Consider the following 17,863-nt stretch of genomic DNA (forward strand, 5'->3'; position numbering starts at 1 on the left):
TTGTAAGTGAAATAATCTGTCTGTAAACAATGGTTGGAAAAATGACTTGTGTCATGCACAAAGTAGATGTCCTAACCGACTTGCCAAAACTATAGTTTGCTAACAAGAAATTTGGGGAGTGGTTGAAAAACGAGTTTTAATGATGCCAACCTAATTGTACGTACATTTCCGACATCAACTGTATATATACATATATTTGATAGCCATTCCTAAAGGTGTCCTAAAATGTTAAATCTAATAGCTAAATGATCCATGGTATTACCATCTTAAAACAATTCCAAATGTTAGTTTAGTAGACCTTAATATCGTGGAAACACATGTGAACCATTTTATGACATCTTGTTTGTTTTTCTGTTTTGTTCTTCTTTCCTTGCCCTCTTTTATCTTCCTGCCCAGGGAGGATAGCCTGATATGTTTGAAGTATATAGCCTACTTAAGGCTATAGGCCCCTCAAAATCAACTCTGGACCTCGAAGCCAGTTCTACCTGTGTTCTTTCATTGTTCCCTTCTAATCAGGGACTTATTTCGACTTGGGACACCAGGTGGGTGCAATTAATTATTGGGTAAAACATACCTCATAGGGTAAGAGTTGAACACCCCTGCTATAAATAACGTTATAGCAGATTAATTACTGTATAGACTACCGGCACAGCCTAGATTATGGCTGTATAACATGAGAATTGAGAAAGTTTGACACCCCGCACGCCTCAGGTTATAGCAGGCGAATGAACTCCCTCGCTCACTGTCACATCCACTCTGCGCGAACGAGGTACTTGGCCGGAGCGCGCCTGTAGGAAGCCAGTCGACATTTGTAACGGCTCTTGAACCTACATTCTGCGGTCAACTCACCCTGCAGACTTATATTTTTCACTTTGAAATAAAGCTCCATTCATAAACATCAAAGTGGACTCTCGGCGGATGGTTATTTACTCCTGTTGACTTTCGTGTCAACTTTCCCGCACCGTTTCTTGGGACATGGGTGCGAGGCGCGATGTGCCAACTTTTCTGGCTCTATCCACATTTCTATTTATTGCAACATGTGAGCCAATGGATAAGCAAGATATGCAAGGTAAAACAAATAATACTAACTCACTCATAGGAGTGCTTATTTTGTGAATCATCAAATTAAATTAGGTGGAAGTGTGTTTTCGAAATTAATTGATGCAGACAGTTTTTGGTCTGGGACTTCACTTTGTTCTGCCATAGACACACATAAACTCGATATGGTTGTTATAACCCTGATAATATTAGTTAAAACTGTAGTTTTAGAAGTGTGTGCGAACCGTATAACAATTTCCAAGTCGAGCGTAAAACACTCCACACACAGGGCGCAACGTTTTTCTTTCATCTTTCTGGCTTGAAATGTGCTGTTTTATCTCTATAGGCTACTTTCTATCATCTGTTGTCTCATTCATCTTGGTTATGTTGGTCATGTTTCACTGCTGGTTAATTTATTTTCCATTTCATACAGGAATAATATTTAATATTATTTCTAATTGATCATTCATATTTCCTCTCTCTTTTCTTTCTTTTTTGAGATGACCAGTTTTTTCCTTCCCCATGTCATAACTGATATTCTCCTCCACTTGTATTCTTTATGACATATACAGGAACAGAGAACGTGCTAGGCCAACTATTTTCTGACTTCCTTGGCTGACTTTCCCCCTATTCCCCTCTTTCCCCCTTGAGTGCTCACAGCCTTTTTGTGGCAGAAATCCTGATCATTGCCAAACCTCATTGTCCAAACCAGTGTGTGAATGGGTGAGGAGGTGTCAGAAATAATAGCGAGAGAGAGAGAGAGAGAGACAGAGAGAGAGGAAGGAGGAAGGGGAAAGCCTTCTTACTAAGAGCCAGAAAGCAGCCAGGAGTCCCGCTCCTTTTATTCCTCTCTCTTTTGTTTCCTCCTGGGTTTTAATATCCAGCAATGTGTCAACATGGGCTTTGACTTTTGGCACTATGAAGTTCTCTGTGATAATGCTCAGGAATGCCACTGCTTAAAATTGATGGAAGTAAATGAATTCTGTATTGGTGCATAGTCTAGGAAAGACAATAAATACAGAGATAAATTCATAGTCATAGGAAGAGAAATTAAATAGAAAAATATGTGTAAGAAAATAGTTGAAATGTACTATGTATCTGTACCTTCAATGTTATAACACTGTACTATCTGCCTATTAAACAAACATTTAAACTGTAGATGGGGATTTATTAGTGAAATTAAACAACTTGTAAAACTTGTTTCTTAAGGAGTCTTCATAAGGGATGTGGTTATAATAAGAGTCAGATTTGCAATGGTTAAGTTAGATGTTGCTTCAGAGATGTCAACTAATCACTCAACAGGTGTCCTCATATACCTGGGCAAGGGTCAAAGGTGAAGCGTCATCATGGGACTGGATGAGAGCCTTTGATCAGGGAACATGGTAGATAGATACCCTCTCTCTCTTCATTATCTCTCTCTGTCATTCCCTCTTTCATTATCTCTCTCTCCCCACCCCCTCTCCAGTCATTGACATGCTAACGCTGGACTCCAAGACCAGTGTGTCTGCGGTGGAGAAGTTGACAGGTGCCATGAGTGTGCTCAGTGACATCTACATCGTGTCCACATTCCGCTTGCCTCCCAAGATGGGAGGGGTGCTGCTGGGCCTCTACAGCAAAGAGGAGAACAAGAAGTACCTGGAGCTGGCCATCATGGGAAAGATCAATAAAGGTACTTCACTCTCACCCTCTGATTAAAACAGAATGAACTATTTCCCAGTTTCTCTGTGACGGAGCGTACAACTAACTCCGTCTCAAACCACCTTTAGTATTTAAAAGTGTTCACATGAATATCAATCTGTCCATTAAGTTTCCCTTTTTCCACGCCCCTTTTTTGTATCTGTTTGACTTTTCTCTCCTTGTTCTTCTTTTGCTGTTATTAGTTACCTTTCCTTGTTCAGTAAATCCTTTTTTGATTTTTTATGCTCCCCGTTACCCTCTCTCATAGCTCTGGTGCGTTACGTGAGGGAGGATGGCAAAATTCACACAGTGAACCTCCAGAGCGCAAACCTGGCTGATGGTCGCACACACTCCATTATTCTCCGGGTTGGAGGCTTGCGCAGAGACAACCTACACCTGGAGCTCTACGTCAATTGTCGATTGGCTGACTCCAGCCAGGGCCTCCCTCCATTGGTCCCTCTCTCTGCGGAGAAGGTGGAGATTCGTAATGGCTTCAAGGCCTATGCAAGGCTACAGGTGACAAGGAGCACTGAGTCTGACACTAAGTCTCAAGTAAATCCCATGCCCCTTTAGCTAAGGGTCAGGGCTTCATCTCAATAGGCCAACGTGGCTTTCTCTCCTCGTCTCCTATCCTCAATCTGCACTTATTTGAAAACACAGGGTGAAGCAATATGGTGGATGCCTACTGGAAATTAGCTTTCACCTGTCAAGGTCTTTCACATCAGTGTAGATGAAGTGGAGCAGACGAGGAGTGGAGGCGACTTTTAATTGAGAGTTGGTCCTCTTTGACTACCTTTAACCATAGCAACAGCTGTCATTTAAAATCATATCATTAATAGCAGCTTCAACCACAACATGGCGTGATCCAAGCTTCTCCCATTACAGGGCGCTGTGGAGTCCCTCAAAATGGCGCTAGGGGGCAGTGTGGCCAAAGCAGGTACCCTGGCAGACTGTCCATTCCAGGGGGATTCATCAGTTTACAACACAGGTGTGTCCAAAATCACTACATGACTTTCCAAGTCTGTAATGAAAGAAGTTAATCAGATGTGTATCCTGAACATGTTTCAACCTAAAGTCCTTTTCCTCTTCTTACAGTCGGTGTGACTGCAGAAGTGAACTCCATTCTAGGTGAGTGTATCCAAATGTCTCTTTTCAAGTATACAGTGGAATCAATGTCTTATGGAAATGTGTGTTGGCTTTACTTGACAATGATTTGGCATTCTGTGGGTATTGTATGTCAGGTGACCACACTAAGGCTCTGATTGGTCAGCTGATCATCTTTAACCAGATCCTAGGAGAGCTGCGAGAGGACATCAGAGAGCAGGTGGGTTGTGTGTGTGTGGGTTTGTACAAGTGTATGCATGCAGTATGTGTGTGTGTCTGCATACTGTATGTGATTGTGCATTTTCACTGATGTCCTCTCCTTCTCCAGGTGAAGGAGATGTCCCTGATTAGGAACACCATTCTGGAGTGCCAAGTGTGTGGTGAGTGAACAGCCATGGGAAAACAAACAATATGTATGGAAAATTTGACCCTATTCTTGTCTCGCTCTTAAATACACAACAAAACCTAAACCAACGGTGTGTTGACCTCCAGGCTTCCACGACCCTCGTTCCCCCTGCTCCCCCAACCCCTGTTTTAAGGGTGTTTCCTGCATGGAGACCTTTGACTACCCAGGGTACCGCTGTGGTCCCTGCCCAGAGGGCATGATGGGCAACGGAACCCACTGCCAGGACATTGACGAGGTATAACACAATAACAGACAGGAAATGGAAATGAGCCTGGCCGGGTTTTAAATTGTGGTTTTTACACTGCCTCAAGCTCACAGTTGAATGAAATGTGAATTGACAAGGCTTTTAGGGTGACAGCTGAGCTGTCACTTCAAGTACTGTACTCAGCACGGCTCTTATTTCAAAGAGCCCCTACTTTACCACTTATCTCTGTCTATTTCTCTCTCGTCTCCCCCACTCTCTCTGTTCACTCTCTATTTCTATTCTCTGTCTCTCTAACCTGTCTCAGTGTTCCATAGCCCAGCCCTGCTACTCTCCAGGTGCGTGTATAAACACAGTAAAGGGTTTTAGCTGTGAGCTCTGCCCCCCTGGTCTCTGGGGCCCACCCCTCTTTGGGGTCGGACTGGAGTACGCCAAGTACCACAAGCAGGTACACACACACACAAACACACACACACACACACTATCACTTTTTTCCTTATTGACATAATCCATAATTCCCTATTGTATTTTTTCTTCCTCACACACCTTGCTGTGGGTTTGTCTATAGGAGTGTGTAGACATCGATGAGTGTATTGAAGTTGCCAATGCCTGTGTGCCCCACTCCATGTGTACCAACACCATCGTAAGTAGAAACCCTTTTCCAATGTGAAGATGTTTATTACAATGTATGTACAGTGTCAAATCTTCACAAACGAGACATCGCCCTCTTGTGATCATATGAGGGTACTCTAGAGCCGCTGTGTAGTAAAGCTGTTCTCTCTCCCTTCCCCCTTCCTCTCCTCCATCTCCCTTTCTCTCTCCACCCTCCTCCTTTCTCTCTCTCTCTCTCTCTCTCTCTCTCTCTCTCTCTCTCTCTCTCTCTCTCTCTCTCTCTCTCTCTCTCTCTCTCTCTCTCTCTCTCTCTCCCACCTCTCCTTCCATCTTTCTCTCCCAGGGCTCGTTCAGGTGTGGTGGCTGTAAGGTGGGATACCTGGGGAACCAGACAGTGGGCTGCGTGCCCCGTAGGTCCTGTGCCACACTCAGCTTTAACCCTTGTGATGCCAACGCCCACTGCATTATAGAGAGGAACGGAGAGGTGTCCTGTGCGGTAAGCAACAGTGGTCTTTTACTATCTTTGCCCTCCTGGACAGGAAAAGAGGAGCCACACTGCACTATACTGCCAAACTCTAAATATTACTTTATAGATCTTGGCTGGGCAATTCCAGTCCTCAAGGGCCTGATTGGGGTCACACTTTTTCTCCATCCCTAGCAAACACAGCTGATTAATCAAATTGCATTCTAAACTGAAGATCATGATTAGTTGATTATTGGAGTCAGGTGTGTTAGCTGGAGCTGGGACAAAACTGTGACACCAATCAGGCCCTCAAGGACTGGAATTGCCCACCCCTGTTATAGATGTATTGTATGTTTTAAAATGCTCTCTTTTCTTCCATTCTCCAGTGCAACATTGGCTGGGCCGGTAACGGGAACACTTGTGGCACAGACACAGACATTGATGGATACCCAGACCGCTCTCTGCCCTGTATGGACAATGACAAGCACTGTAAACAGGACAACTGTGTTTACACACCCAACTCAGGCCAGGAGGACGCAGACAACGACGGCATCGGAGACCAGTGTGACGAGGACGCAGATGGGGACGGCATCAAGAATGTGGAGGTGTGTTTCCATCTCATGTGGTAATTGTATCTGGGTGTATGTGTGTGATAATATAACTTGTATGATTGTAAGTCATTGTTTCTCATTTTTTCTCATGACCATAACTGTTATATTTTGCAGGATAACTGTCGACTAGAACCCAACAAAGATCAGCAGAACTCGGACACAGACTCTTTCGGTGACGCCTGTGACAACTGTCCCAATGTCCCTAACATTGACCAGAAGGATACGGACAGCAACGGGCAAGGAGACGCCTGTGACAATGACATAGATGGAGATGGTGTGTATTCACACAGACGCGTGCTCACACACTCACACTTTCACTCACACATAAACGGCAAGATGTCCGGGAGACCTTTTTGTGGGCCGCCGTTGAAGTTGGCATTACACTCATTGTTAACATAGCAAATCTAAGCAACTAGGTGATGGTCCTCATGTCTCCCCCCTGTCTCCCCCTGGTGTTCAGGTATCCCCAACGTGCTGGACAACTGCCCCAAGGTCCCCAACCCCATGCAGACAGACAGGGATGGAGACGGGGTAGGAGACGCCTGTGACAGCTGCCCTGAGATCAGTAACCCCATGCAGGTAAAATAACCTTCACACACCCCCAACTCCCAAAATGTGGATCTACAGAAGATATTCAGCCACTCTTGGCTGAAACAGGGGTTTAGGCTGCTCATTTGTCTTGTCTTTGGTTTATTCTGACCCTCTCCCCCTAGACGGACATTGACAATGACCTGGTGGGAGATGTGTGTGACACTGACCAGGACACGTGAGTCTCTGACTTCAACATGCACACACACAAACACACACAAACTGCACTCACACTGCTACAGCTTTCACACAGCGCTACACCTGCTGTGCCTAACACACACATACATGCACCTGCTGCGCTCATATTCACAAAAAAAACACACTCACTTTACACCTGCTGGGATTTACAAGTAGACACACACACCTTCTGGGATTTACAAGTAGACACACACACCTGCTGGGATTTACAAGTAGACACACACACCTGCTGGGGCTTGTTTTTGTGCTGCAGTTGTTAGAACTTCCTGATGGTGTTTTTCTAGGTGATCAAAAAAACACAAACTATTTCGGTACAAACAAAAGAAGTGAACATAACATGACTTGGGCCAGGATTCAATGCAAGGTGCGTTATAGGGCAGCGCACTATACGGGATTTTAAAAGGTCATTTACGATTGAGCCGACATGCGCAGCATTTACCATGAACGCTGTTGAAAATGCCTAAGGCGCATTGTCGGTTGTCTAGTGAACTGTGCTAGAGCACTCCTTGAATTAAATCCCATCCTAGGAGTTGAACTGAATTCCAATGTGTCTATGTGTGTTCCAGGGATGGGGACGGTCACCAGGACTCCAGGGACAACTGCCCTGACCATCCCAACAGCTCCCAGCTGGACTCGGACAACGATGGCCTTGGGGACGACTGTGACGATGACGATGACAATGACAGGATCCCAGACATTCAAGACAACTGCAGACTTATCACCAACCCCAACCAGAAAGATTCTAACAGTAACCAACCGTTATTAAAACTTGAACAGTGAACTATTCCTTTAACAGTAACCAACCGTTATTAAAACTTGAACAGTGAACTATCCCTTTAACAGTAACCAACCGTTAAAGGGATAGTTCAATGTTCAAGTTTTAGCTTATTTTTTTTAACTTCTGCATCACTACATGCTTCAAAAGTGCCCCTCTGTCTTACTATGGCCATCTCCCTCTCCTCTCCCAGGTAACGGGGTGGGTGACGTGTGTGAGAACGACTTTGACAACGATTCAGTCTGGGATCTGATTGATGTGTGCCCTGAGAGTTCAGAGGTCACTCTGACAGACTTCAGAGCCTATCAGACAGTCATTCTGGATCCAGAGGGCGATGCCCAGATCGATCCCAATTGGGTGGTGCTCAATCAGGTGACCCTTGACCTCCCTCTTTGGCTCAACACATGAACAACTTTGATTGTAGGCTGAAATATCCCTTTAAGGTTATCCTCCTACTCTGAAATCAGTTTACAAGGAGGACTATTATGGTTATTATAAATAGGCCTATGCTAGTGCATTAACTACAGACTAAAGCATGGTATATTGCCTTGTGCATATTTGTCACGCTCTTATGTATGATTCATTGTGGATACGGATTCTGATATTAGCGAATCCTCTTTTATTGCAGGGCATGGAAATAGTTCAGACCATGAACAGTGATCCTGGTTTAGCTGTGGGTAAGTTGATGTTGTGGGTTATGTTGTTTGTTACTTCTGGTCTTGTGATGTATTCTAAATAGAATTACTCAAATTCTGGCCTATACAGTGATTTGAGTATAGCTGTGTATTGAAAAGGTCCTGGAAAGAAATATATTCAGTACCAGTCAAAAGTTTGTACACACCTACTCATTCAAGGGCATTTTCAACAAGCTTCACCTGGAATGCTTTTCCAACAGTCTTGAAGGAGTTCCCACATATGCTGAGCACTTGTTGGCTGCTTTTCCTTCACTCTGCAGTCTAACTCATCCCAAACCATCTCAATTGGGTTTAGGTCGGGTGATTGTGGAGGCCAGGTCATCTGATGCAGCACTCCATCACTCTCCTTCTTGGTAAAATAGCCCTTACAAAGCCTGGAGGTGTGTTGGGCCATTGTCCTGTTGAAAAACAAAGGATAGTCCCACCAAGCGCAAACCAGATGGGATGGCGTATCTCTGCAGAATGCTGTGTTAGCCATGCTGGTTAAGTGTGCCTTGAATTCTAAATAAATCACTGACAGTGTCACCAGCAAAGCACCCCCACACCATCACACCGTCACACCTCCTCCTCCATGGTTCAAGGTGGGAACCACACATGCAGAGATTGTGGTTGGAACCAAACATCTCAAATTTGTACTCATCCCACCAAAGGACAACTTTCCACCTGTCTAATGTCCCCTGCTCATGTTTATTGGCCCAAGCAAGTCTCTTCTTCTTATTGGTGCCCTTTAGTAGTGGTTTCTTTGCAGCAAATTGACCATGAAGGCCTGATTCACACAGTATCCTCTGAACAGTTGATGTTGAGATGTTACTTGAACTCTGTGAAGCATTTATTTGGGATGACATTTCTGAGGCTGGTAACTCTAATGAACTTATCCTCTGCAGCAGAGGTAATTCTGGGTCTACTTTTCCTGTGGAGGTCCTCATGAAAGATCAGTTTCATCATAGCGCTTGATGGTTTCTGCAACTGCACTTGAAGAAACTTTCAAAGTTCTTGAAAGTTTACGCATTGACTGACCTCCATGTCTTAAAGTAATGATGGACTGTCATTTCTCTTTGCTTATTTGAGCTGTTCTTGCCATAATATGGACTTGGTCTTTTACCAAATAGGGCTATCTTCTGTATACCACCACTACCTGATTGGCTCAAACACATTAAGAAGGAAAGAAATTCTACAAATGAACTTTTAACATGGCCCACCGGCTAATTGAAATGCATTCCAGGTGATTAACTCATGAAGCTGGTTGAGAGAATGCCAAGAGTGTGCAAAGCTGTCATCGAGGCAAAGGGTGGTTACTTTGAAGAATCTCAAACATAAAATATATTTTGATTTGTTTAACACGTTTTTGCTTACTACATGATTCCATGTGTTATTTCTTAGTTTTGATGTCTCCATTATTATTCTACAATGTAGAAAATTTTAAAAATAATGAATGAGTAGGTGTGTCCAAATGTTTGACTGGTACTGTATATTTTTAAATTCCAATAAACTGAATTGACCTGACTCAACGCAATAACCTCCCCCAGGCTACACAGCGTTCAACGGGGTGGACTTTGAGGGCACCTTCCACATTAACACGGTGACGGACGACGACTATGCAGGCTTCATCTTCGGCTACCAGGACTCCTCTTCCTTCTACGTGGTGATGTGGAAACAGACAGAGCAGACCTACTGGCAGTCGACACCCTTCAGGGCCATGGCCCAACCTGGCCTGCAGCTCAAAGTGAGTGATGGGACACAAACACAGCAGCCTATAGGTGGTGCTACTGATAAGAACCTTGGCTGAATCGGGACACTTCCTGAGAATCACCTTCAGATAGACTCTGCTGTTGGATATACACTACCGTTCAAAAGTGTGGGGTCACTTCGAAATGTCCTTGTTTTGAAAGGAAAGCAAATGTTTTGTCCAGTAAAATAACATCAAATTGATCAGAAATACAGTGTAGACATTGTTAATGTTGTAAATTACTAATGTAGCGGGAAACTGCAGTTTTTTTATGGAATATCTACATAGGTGTACAGAGGCCCATTATCAGCAACCATCACTCCTGTGTTCCAATGGCATGTTGTGTTAGCTAATCCAAGTTTATCATTTTAAAAGGCTACTTGATCATTAGAAAACCCTTTTACAATTATGTTAGCACAGCTAAAAACTGTTATACTGATTAAAGAAGCAATAAAACCTTGCCTTCTTTAGACTAGTTGAGTATCTGGAGCATCAGCACTTGTGGGTTCGATTACAGGCTCAAAATGTCCAGAAACAAAGACCTTTCTTCTGAAACTCGTCAGTCTATTCTTGTTCTGAGAAATGAAGGCTCGAAGGCCAGCATCCCGAAGCAGCCACTTCACTGTTGACGTTGAGACTGGTGTTTTGTGGGTACTATTTAATGAAGCTGCCAGTTGAGTACTTGTGAGGCATCTATTTCTCAAACTAGACACTTTAATGTACTTGTCCTCTTGCTCAGTTGTGCACTGGGGCCTCCCACTCCTCTTTCTATTCTGGTTAGGGCCAGCTTGCGCTGTTCTGTGAAGGGAGTAGTACACAGCGTTGTACGAGATCTTCAGTTTCTTGGCAATTTCTCGCATGGAATAGCCTTAATTTCTCAGAACAGGAATAGACTGATGAGTTTTGGAAGAAAGGTCTTTGTTTCTGGACATTTTGAGCCTGTAATCGAACCCACAAATGCTGATGCTCCAGATACTCAACTAGTGTAGAGAAGGCCAGTTTTATTGCTTCTTTAAACAGTACAACAGTTTTCAGCTGTGCTAACATAATTGTAAAGGGGTTTTCTAATGATCAATTAGCCTTTTAAAATGATAAACTTGGATTAGCTAACACAACGTGCCATTGGAACACAGGAGTGATGGTTGCTGATAATGGGCCTATGCAGAAATTCCATTAAAAAATCTGCAGTTTCCAGCTACAATAGTCATGTATGACATTAACAATGTCTAGACTGTATTTCTGATCAATTTTATGTTTTTTTTAATGGACAAAAAATGTGCTTTTATTTAAAAAACAAGGACATTTCGAAGTGACCCCACACTTTTGAAAGGTAGTATAAGTACAACAAAGCATGTTGTGGTAGAGAGACATTCTAAAAACCTTTGATAGTTATCCAGTGAAATATAATAATGGAAAAAGTAGCATCTGCTACAGGGTTCAGAATATGCAACAAACTCTCTCTCTCTCTCTCTCTTGTCCCCCTCCAGGCAGTGAAGTCCCGTACAGGGCCTGGTGAGTACCTGCGTAACGCCCTGTGGCACACAGGGGACACCAACGAGGAGGTGAAGCTGCTGTGGTCGGACCCACGGAATGTGGGCTGGAGAGACAAGACGTCTTACCGCTGGCAGCTCAGCCACAGGCCCCAGGTGGGCTACATCAGGTAGGCCACACCCCTCTTTCTCTCTTAGTTCTTTATTCTTTTTATTTGATATTCATTTACTACTTTCTATTTGTATCAGATGTTCAGTAACTGTTTTATTGTCAATAGAATTTATGATCTGAAGTCATTTAGTACCTGCTTAACTATGTATCAGAATTCCATTGTTTTTTACTTACTCGGGGGCAGATGTGTTCGATGGCTTTGAACTTGAAGCTGAGTTCATCCTCACTGGACAGGACACTGTTGTGATACACGGCTGTGTGTGACCACTGTTGACCACTAGAGGGAGTTTACACTGCCTTGGCTTGGATGATAAAAAAAGAAAAAGAAAGATGGCTGGTGGCAGTTTGGTGGACTGGGTGGCTATTCACCAATATATACTCCATATTTTTCCCTCCTAAACCTCTTTGTGACTTTTACAGAGAGACCGGGCCCCCTGGCCCTCTATTGTCCCCGTTGCCATGTCAACCAAATCCTTGGCAAGAATTTGCTGAGCGCCCGTTCATATGCAGATCCAGAGGAAACTACTGTAGAGTGGGGGGTCTGAGAGAGACAGAGAGAGCAAGAGAGAGAGAGAAGGGGGGTGAGGGGGAGAAAGCGAGAGAGGGAGAGAGCAGGGAGAGTATCAAAGACAGAGAAAGAAACAGAAAGATAAACAAGTGTGAGGGAGTCTGACTAGAGGCACTGAGAGTAACATAGCAGAATAAGGAAAAATCTCAAACAGATTGTCAAATTCTAAGAGTGAAAGAGAATATCTTGAATCAGATGTCATGTCCGAGGAACATATTGCTTATGCAAATAGTTTAAGAAACCAGCTTTATTGGGTGGCATAAATACCACATTGTGCTCAACAAAGCATCAGCTAGACATTTTCAAAAGACACATTCATTTGAACCAATACCTGTGTTTGAGCATCTCTCAAAACCCTTACATTTCTGTCCCATTATCAGTAGCGATGCGTGGGTAAAATCACAGGGGAAGCCAAACCAGAACAAAAAGCCATTATATAACCTATGTGTTGTGATAATTGCTTTATTTGCTCTATAGCCTGTCTTGACACTGTGATATATATACAATAAGAAGACACAGTGGCAGAATAAATTCAACCACATATTTGTTTCATTACAAAACTGGAGAGCAACATCTGTCCGGTGAAGTCCACAAAACATATTGCATGTAACAAACAGTTACATGACCTACAACATGTTCAAGCAAGGTAATGTTTATGGATTTAGAACCTCGGAAAGTTTCCGCAAGTTGCAAAGAAAACAGGAAAAACAGCCTCCACTATTCCAGCACCATTTCAACATCATCTTATCAACTACGCTTAGTCTAATACAGTGACAACTAAAAGATACCAAAAACGATTTAGTCCAATCAACGTAAGCTAAATATGATGTGGCTGTCCATGTAACTGATTTCTCTGTGTGTGTGTGTGTGTGTGTGTGTGTATTTGTGTGTGTTTGCGTGCGTATAAGTAGAAAAACATGTTGACTCACCCTACTTGTAGAGAAACGCCAATTCCATCCTCCTCTTTCATGTTGCCTAAACGGCTTATGACTCTGTCATATAGTACACACTTTTTGTTGTCCTAGGCTACCTGATTAAAATGCTTGCTAGTTAGCCTAACTACCTTTCATGGGCAACGATGCCAGATGCCAGATCAGATGCTTTCTCTGATGAGATACATTCAGCCTGTTGCGAATTGAAGGAAATTTATGAAACACAGAGAGGCAAAAGATACATTATTTTGTATATATATTTTTTTGTAAATTTTTTGGGGGAAGCCGAGCTTCCCTTGGCATCCATGAATACATGCCACTGCCCATTATTTAAAAAAGTTGCCAGAGAAAAGGAGAGTTGGGGGGTGGAGTTTGTGGAGGAGGGGGGGGGGGGGGGGGGGCACTCCAGTGGGGTGCAGTGAGGGGAGAGTGGAGAGAGAGAGACAGGTCTTTTTAGAGGCAGGGAGGCCCTATTCAGACCCAAACAGAGAGACACCTGCTTTGTATGCTGTGCAGAGGAGTCAATGGAGCACTGCAGCGATGCACTGCACTCACTCAGGCAGTGGCTGGGACAGGGGCTGGGCTTGCTCTCTGTCTCTCTTTCTCTGTTCATCCAAATCACCCATTTTGAGTTCTGTGGTTACTTGCCACTGGGTTTTAGTTTGGTGGCACTTCATTTGACTAATCTCTTATATGACCATATGCCAACTACTACAGCTACCCACAACAATCACATGTTATGGGTATGTGACAGTGGTATAAATAAAGACAGTGTGGATGACTTTCATTTGGATAATTACCAGAGGGAACATGGCTAGAAATGAATGTAAAAGTCCCCTGATTTGTGCATTGTCCCGCGCTCTGTGGCAGGGTGAAGTTATATGAGGGGACGGAGATTGTGGCTGACTCTGGCGTGGTGATTGACACTACCATGAGAGGCGGACGACTGGGGGTCTTCTGTTTCTCCCAAGAGAACATCATCTGGTCCAACCTGCGCTACCGCTGCAACGGTAAGCAGCGTTCTTCACATTGCTACTAACCACTAACGATACTTGTATTGAACAACATAATGCTAGTGAACTAATTTACTTGTATGTTCTGCTTCATGTATCTGTTGTTTATTAGACACTGTTCCAGACGACTTCAACCCATATCGCAAACAGGTCCTGCTGCACATCAAAGTGTGAGATGATTCGAGGATGTGTGAGTGCTGAGGAATGTAGATGAGTAACCTGTCCAGCACTGTCTATCTACACAAACTCACACACACATTCACACACACACTCTTACTGCCTCTCAGTACAGACTTCCAACTGCTGTTCAAATGTGTGTGACTGTGTCTGCCATTGAGTGAAAGGGGAGGGGTTTCAGAGTTGTGGTAAAGGAAGAAGAAGAACCAATTTACAACATTGTTATTATACCAGACTGGAAAAGCAAAAAGGTACCAGAGACTTTGGAAGAAAGTATACATGATAATTCATGTATGTAGGACTGTGTTACTTCTGGGTTTGAGTTGCTGTTCTTGACCTCAATTTCACTGTATGAACGGTGGTTGTGTGAATGACAGCGGTTAACCGTTGAGTTTAACTGTTGCGTTGGGTGTGAGTGCTGTTGTTGCTTTGTGTTTTTGTATTTACAGCTATTATAGGAATACATGGATTCCATTTTGTGTTTTAAGACTGAACAGTTAAAGGATGTGTTTTTCCATCTCATATCTAACTGTAAAATAAAAAGCACAAGCTAACGTTACAGGGATGAGGGGAATTTGATAAATACTGTACATCCTCTGGATATGAAACTCCTGGTAACTCTGTCATGATCAGATAATGTCATCTCAGCAGCAAAATACAGATATGTCACAAGAGACTGTAGACTTGCAGTTATTTAGCCATATTACGTTCAGCCTTTAATAGTGGAATTATGTCCCTATTTTGAATAAACGTGGATCTCTGTGGATTCTAGTGTATACTTTCCTGGACATCTGAGTTTGTGCCCAGTAATTGAATATGAAATAAAGCCTTATTGGAAGTGTTTCTATGAATTAAGTCATCTTTAACTGATTAATTCAACAGAAGCATAAACAATGAGCAAAACAATGTTTGTCCACAAAAAAGAATAAACAATTGAATTTCTTAAAAATATGTTTATTTGACCTTTGTGATTCTGTACACAACAAGAATGCTAATGAACGATGCTACTTTAAAAAAAACTGTCAAATAAATCAAGAGCAACTGTGAGTGAGCACTGCTGTTCCAAGGTCATCTAGTCAGTGATGTATGTGGTGACAATGGTGCTAACTGTTTCTAATCGTTGAGTGCTGTGGTTGTCATCATACCTCCCAGGAGCAGACAGACCCCAGGGCTCAACTGACTGAACTGCCCAGTCTGTCTCAACAGTCTGCTTCTCTGCTCCACCATAATAGCCAGTCATAAAAATCCATATACATTGTACAGAACTTGCTATATTTAATATCATATATTATGTGTCACATAGCCTAATTAGGTTATTCTTATGCCAGTGTAGTAACACTGTAATAACTCAATGATAACACTGTATTTTAACATGTTGTTACATTGTAACTTACTTTGTAATGGAGTTGAGCATTTTGTTACCACATAAGTGAAATAAAGCCTCTTCCCATTCTACTTGTGTAATAACAACAAAACGAGTTACCCTGCTGAGGACAGACTTGAAAATGAATTTGGATTCCATTTAGAACTCTCTCTCAGGTGTGAATAGATGCAATATGATAGGCATTTGTCATCCTAGGTCTTGCTGGCCATACAGAGTTTGTGCAATACTGCTTCCTATCCCAATATGTGGGAACTTTCAGAGTGAAGTCACAAGGACAGAGGGAAGAGAATGACTTAGTGGAGTTGGCAAAGGTCCCCACATGGAAGCTAGCCAGCCAGTGTCAGGTGCAGACAGTGGGACCGTTTGGAAGCAGAGGCTTACCAACTGTATAGAATAAATTCCCTGGGTTTCTCCCAGTAGCAGGCCACGTGTTGCGAATAGATAGAATAAATTGGGTCAATATAGCCAATGACAGTACTACAGATATGAAATATGTATCTCTAAATAATTGTAGTAGCAAAATGTGCTGTAGAAAGTAATTTTGAAAATATATATATATATATTTTTTAAGACAGATCAAAGTTTTGAAGTACATGTCACAGTGCTCTTCCACATGTTTACGGAGAGAAAAGAATGAGGAAAAACAACCTTTCTGAGCTCCTCTGTTAAAGATGGAATACCCTGGGTCCGGGAGGCCGGGACGAGTGCAATATTGGGAGGGCATTGTACAACAGTGCACCACATCCCACACCTGCCTGGCCCTGGGAGGGGTTAACACTTAATCTGCATCCCCAAGCACCAACATTTCATGATCTGGCTGCAATCCCAAGTCTACCCTCTCTTCAGATATGTCTGAGACTCACATCACCTGAGGAAGACAAAAGTGTTGCATATTAGTCATGGGCTAAAAGAGCTTATGCTCTATTTCTCTCTCGCTCTCTCTCTCTCACACACACACACACACACACACACACACAAACACACACACACATTAACACACACAACAAACATGAGCCCTAACAGTTACCAGGGCAACAGGTCTCCAAGCCACGTAGGGGTAATCTGTTTAGGGCAACCAAAAAAGTAAAGGGATAAAAAAAAGTTTTCTAGGGAAAAAACACTTCCACATTCTAAAATGTATTGTCAAAAGTATTATAATAAATATATATATATATTGTGATACATAACAGGGGCATAATTTCCTTTGGGGAAAGGTTTGGACTTTGGAGGAGTGTGTCCAAACACAAACTGTCTAAGCCCTTATAAACAAGTACACTAAGATAAACATATAGACCAATGGAAATGTGTTTAAAACCTTACCTCAAGTCACAAGTGATTCATTGCCTCTTCATTCATATAGTGTCGCCATTCTCTGGAACATATTTTGATATGGCCTATGAAAATGCATCAGCAACAACTCGCCAGGTAGTTAGAAAGATGCGTTCTTATTAGTCCAGAATTCCTTATATGCTGGATCTGTTTTCTTAAATGCATTCCAAACCCATTCTGCAATTATCCAGACCCGAAGATACAGGACTTCTTTCCTCTCCTAAAAGCTCTCTGACAATGGACCTCGCGCTCCCAATTGCCACTGCTTGGTCAATGGACCCCGCCCCCACTGCTACAACAAACAAAGGCCACTATGCAATGCTCACTGAGGCATGTAGGTGCCCCTCTTAAAAGGCCAATAACTTCGGACATTCTCTGCAGTTGAGGAAACACGTTCGCCTATCCTTCCCCCTGTGTGTGTGTCCCTGCAGGAATGTCTACCTCTTTGAACTTTTATTAAAACATGATGAAATATTAAACTACAATGGACTCACCCAAATTCGGCATTTATGATATTCAGATGTCAATCAATGAAATTTCGCGCCACTTGTGCGCGCCACATGTCACGTGAAAACCTAGAGATAAATTGAAAGGGTAACACTTTTAGTCATGTCGTTTACTGACGTTCGCCTACTATCTGAAAACACGTTTGGTCACTTTGTTGTATTTTCTATACCAATTTCAAAGTTTCTATATACAGTAT

General features: G+C 42.9%; 1 protein-coding gene across 1 annotated transcript; it reads left to right on the forward strand.

Annotated features, from left to right (window-relative positions):
- The first annotated feature begins 741 nt into the window (after window positions 1-741).
- On the forward strand, window positions 742-15,398 carry LOC109901931 (thrombospondin-3a). The gene is made up of 22 exons (XM_020497946.2): window positions 742-1,069; window positions 2,504-2,707; window positions 2,984-3,231; window positions 3,601-3,703; window positions 3,811-3,843; window positions 3,957-4,039; window positions 4,148-4,199; window positions 4,312-4,460; window positions 4,735-4,875; window positions 4,996-5,070; window positions 5,383-5,535; window positions 5,889-6,107; window positions 6,228-6,387; window positions 6,574-6,692; window positions 6,827-6,879; window positions 7,466-7,647; window positions 7,868-8,046; window positions 8,303-8,351; window positions 9,896-10,092; window positions 11,583-11,755; window positions 14,128-14,267; window positions 14,383-15,398. Exons 1-22 carry the CDS (start codon window positions 976-978, stop codon window positions 14,442-14,444), a joined length of 2,868 nt encoding a protein of 955 aa, XP_020353535.2. The 5' UTR covers window positions 742-975; the 3' UTR covers window positions 14,445-15,398.
- The last annotated feature ends 2,465 nt before the right edge of the window (window positions 15,399-17,863 follow it).

Source organism: Oncorhynchus kisutch, linkage group LG13, assembly GCF_002021735.2.
Source record: "Oncorhynchus kisutch isolate 150728-3 linkage group LG13, Okis_V2, whole genome shotgun sequence".
In the NCBI taxonomy this organism is placed as follows: Eukaryota; Metazoa; Chordata; class Actinopteri; order Salmoniformes; family Salmonidae; genus Oncorhynchus; species Oncorhynchus kisutch.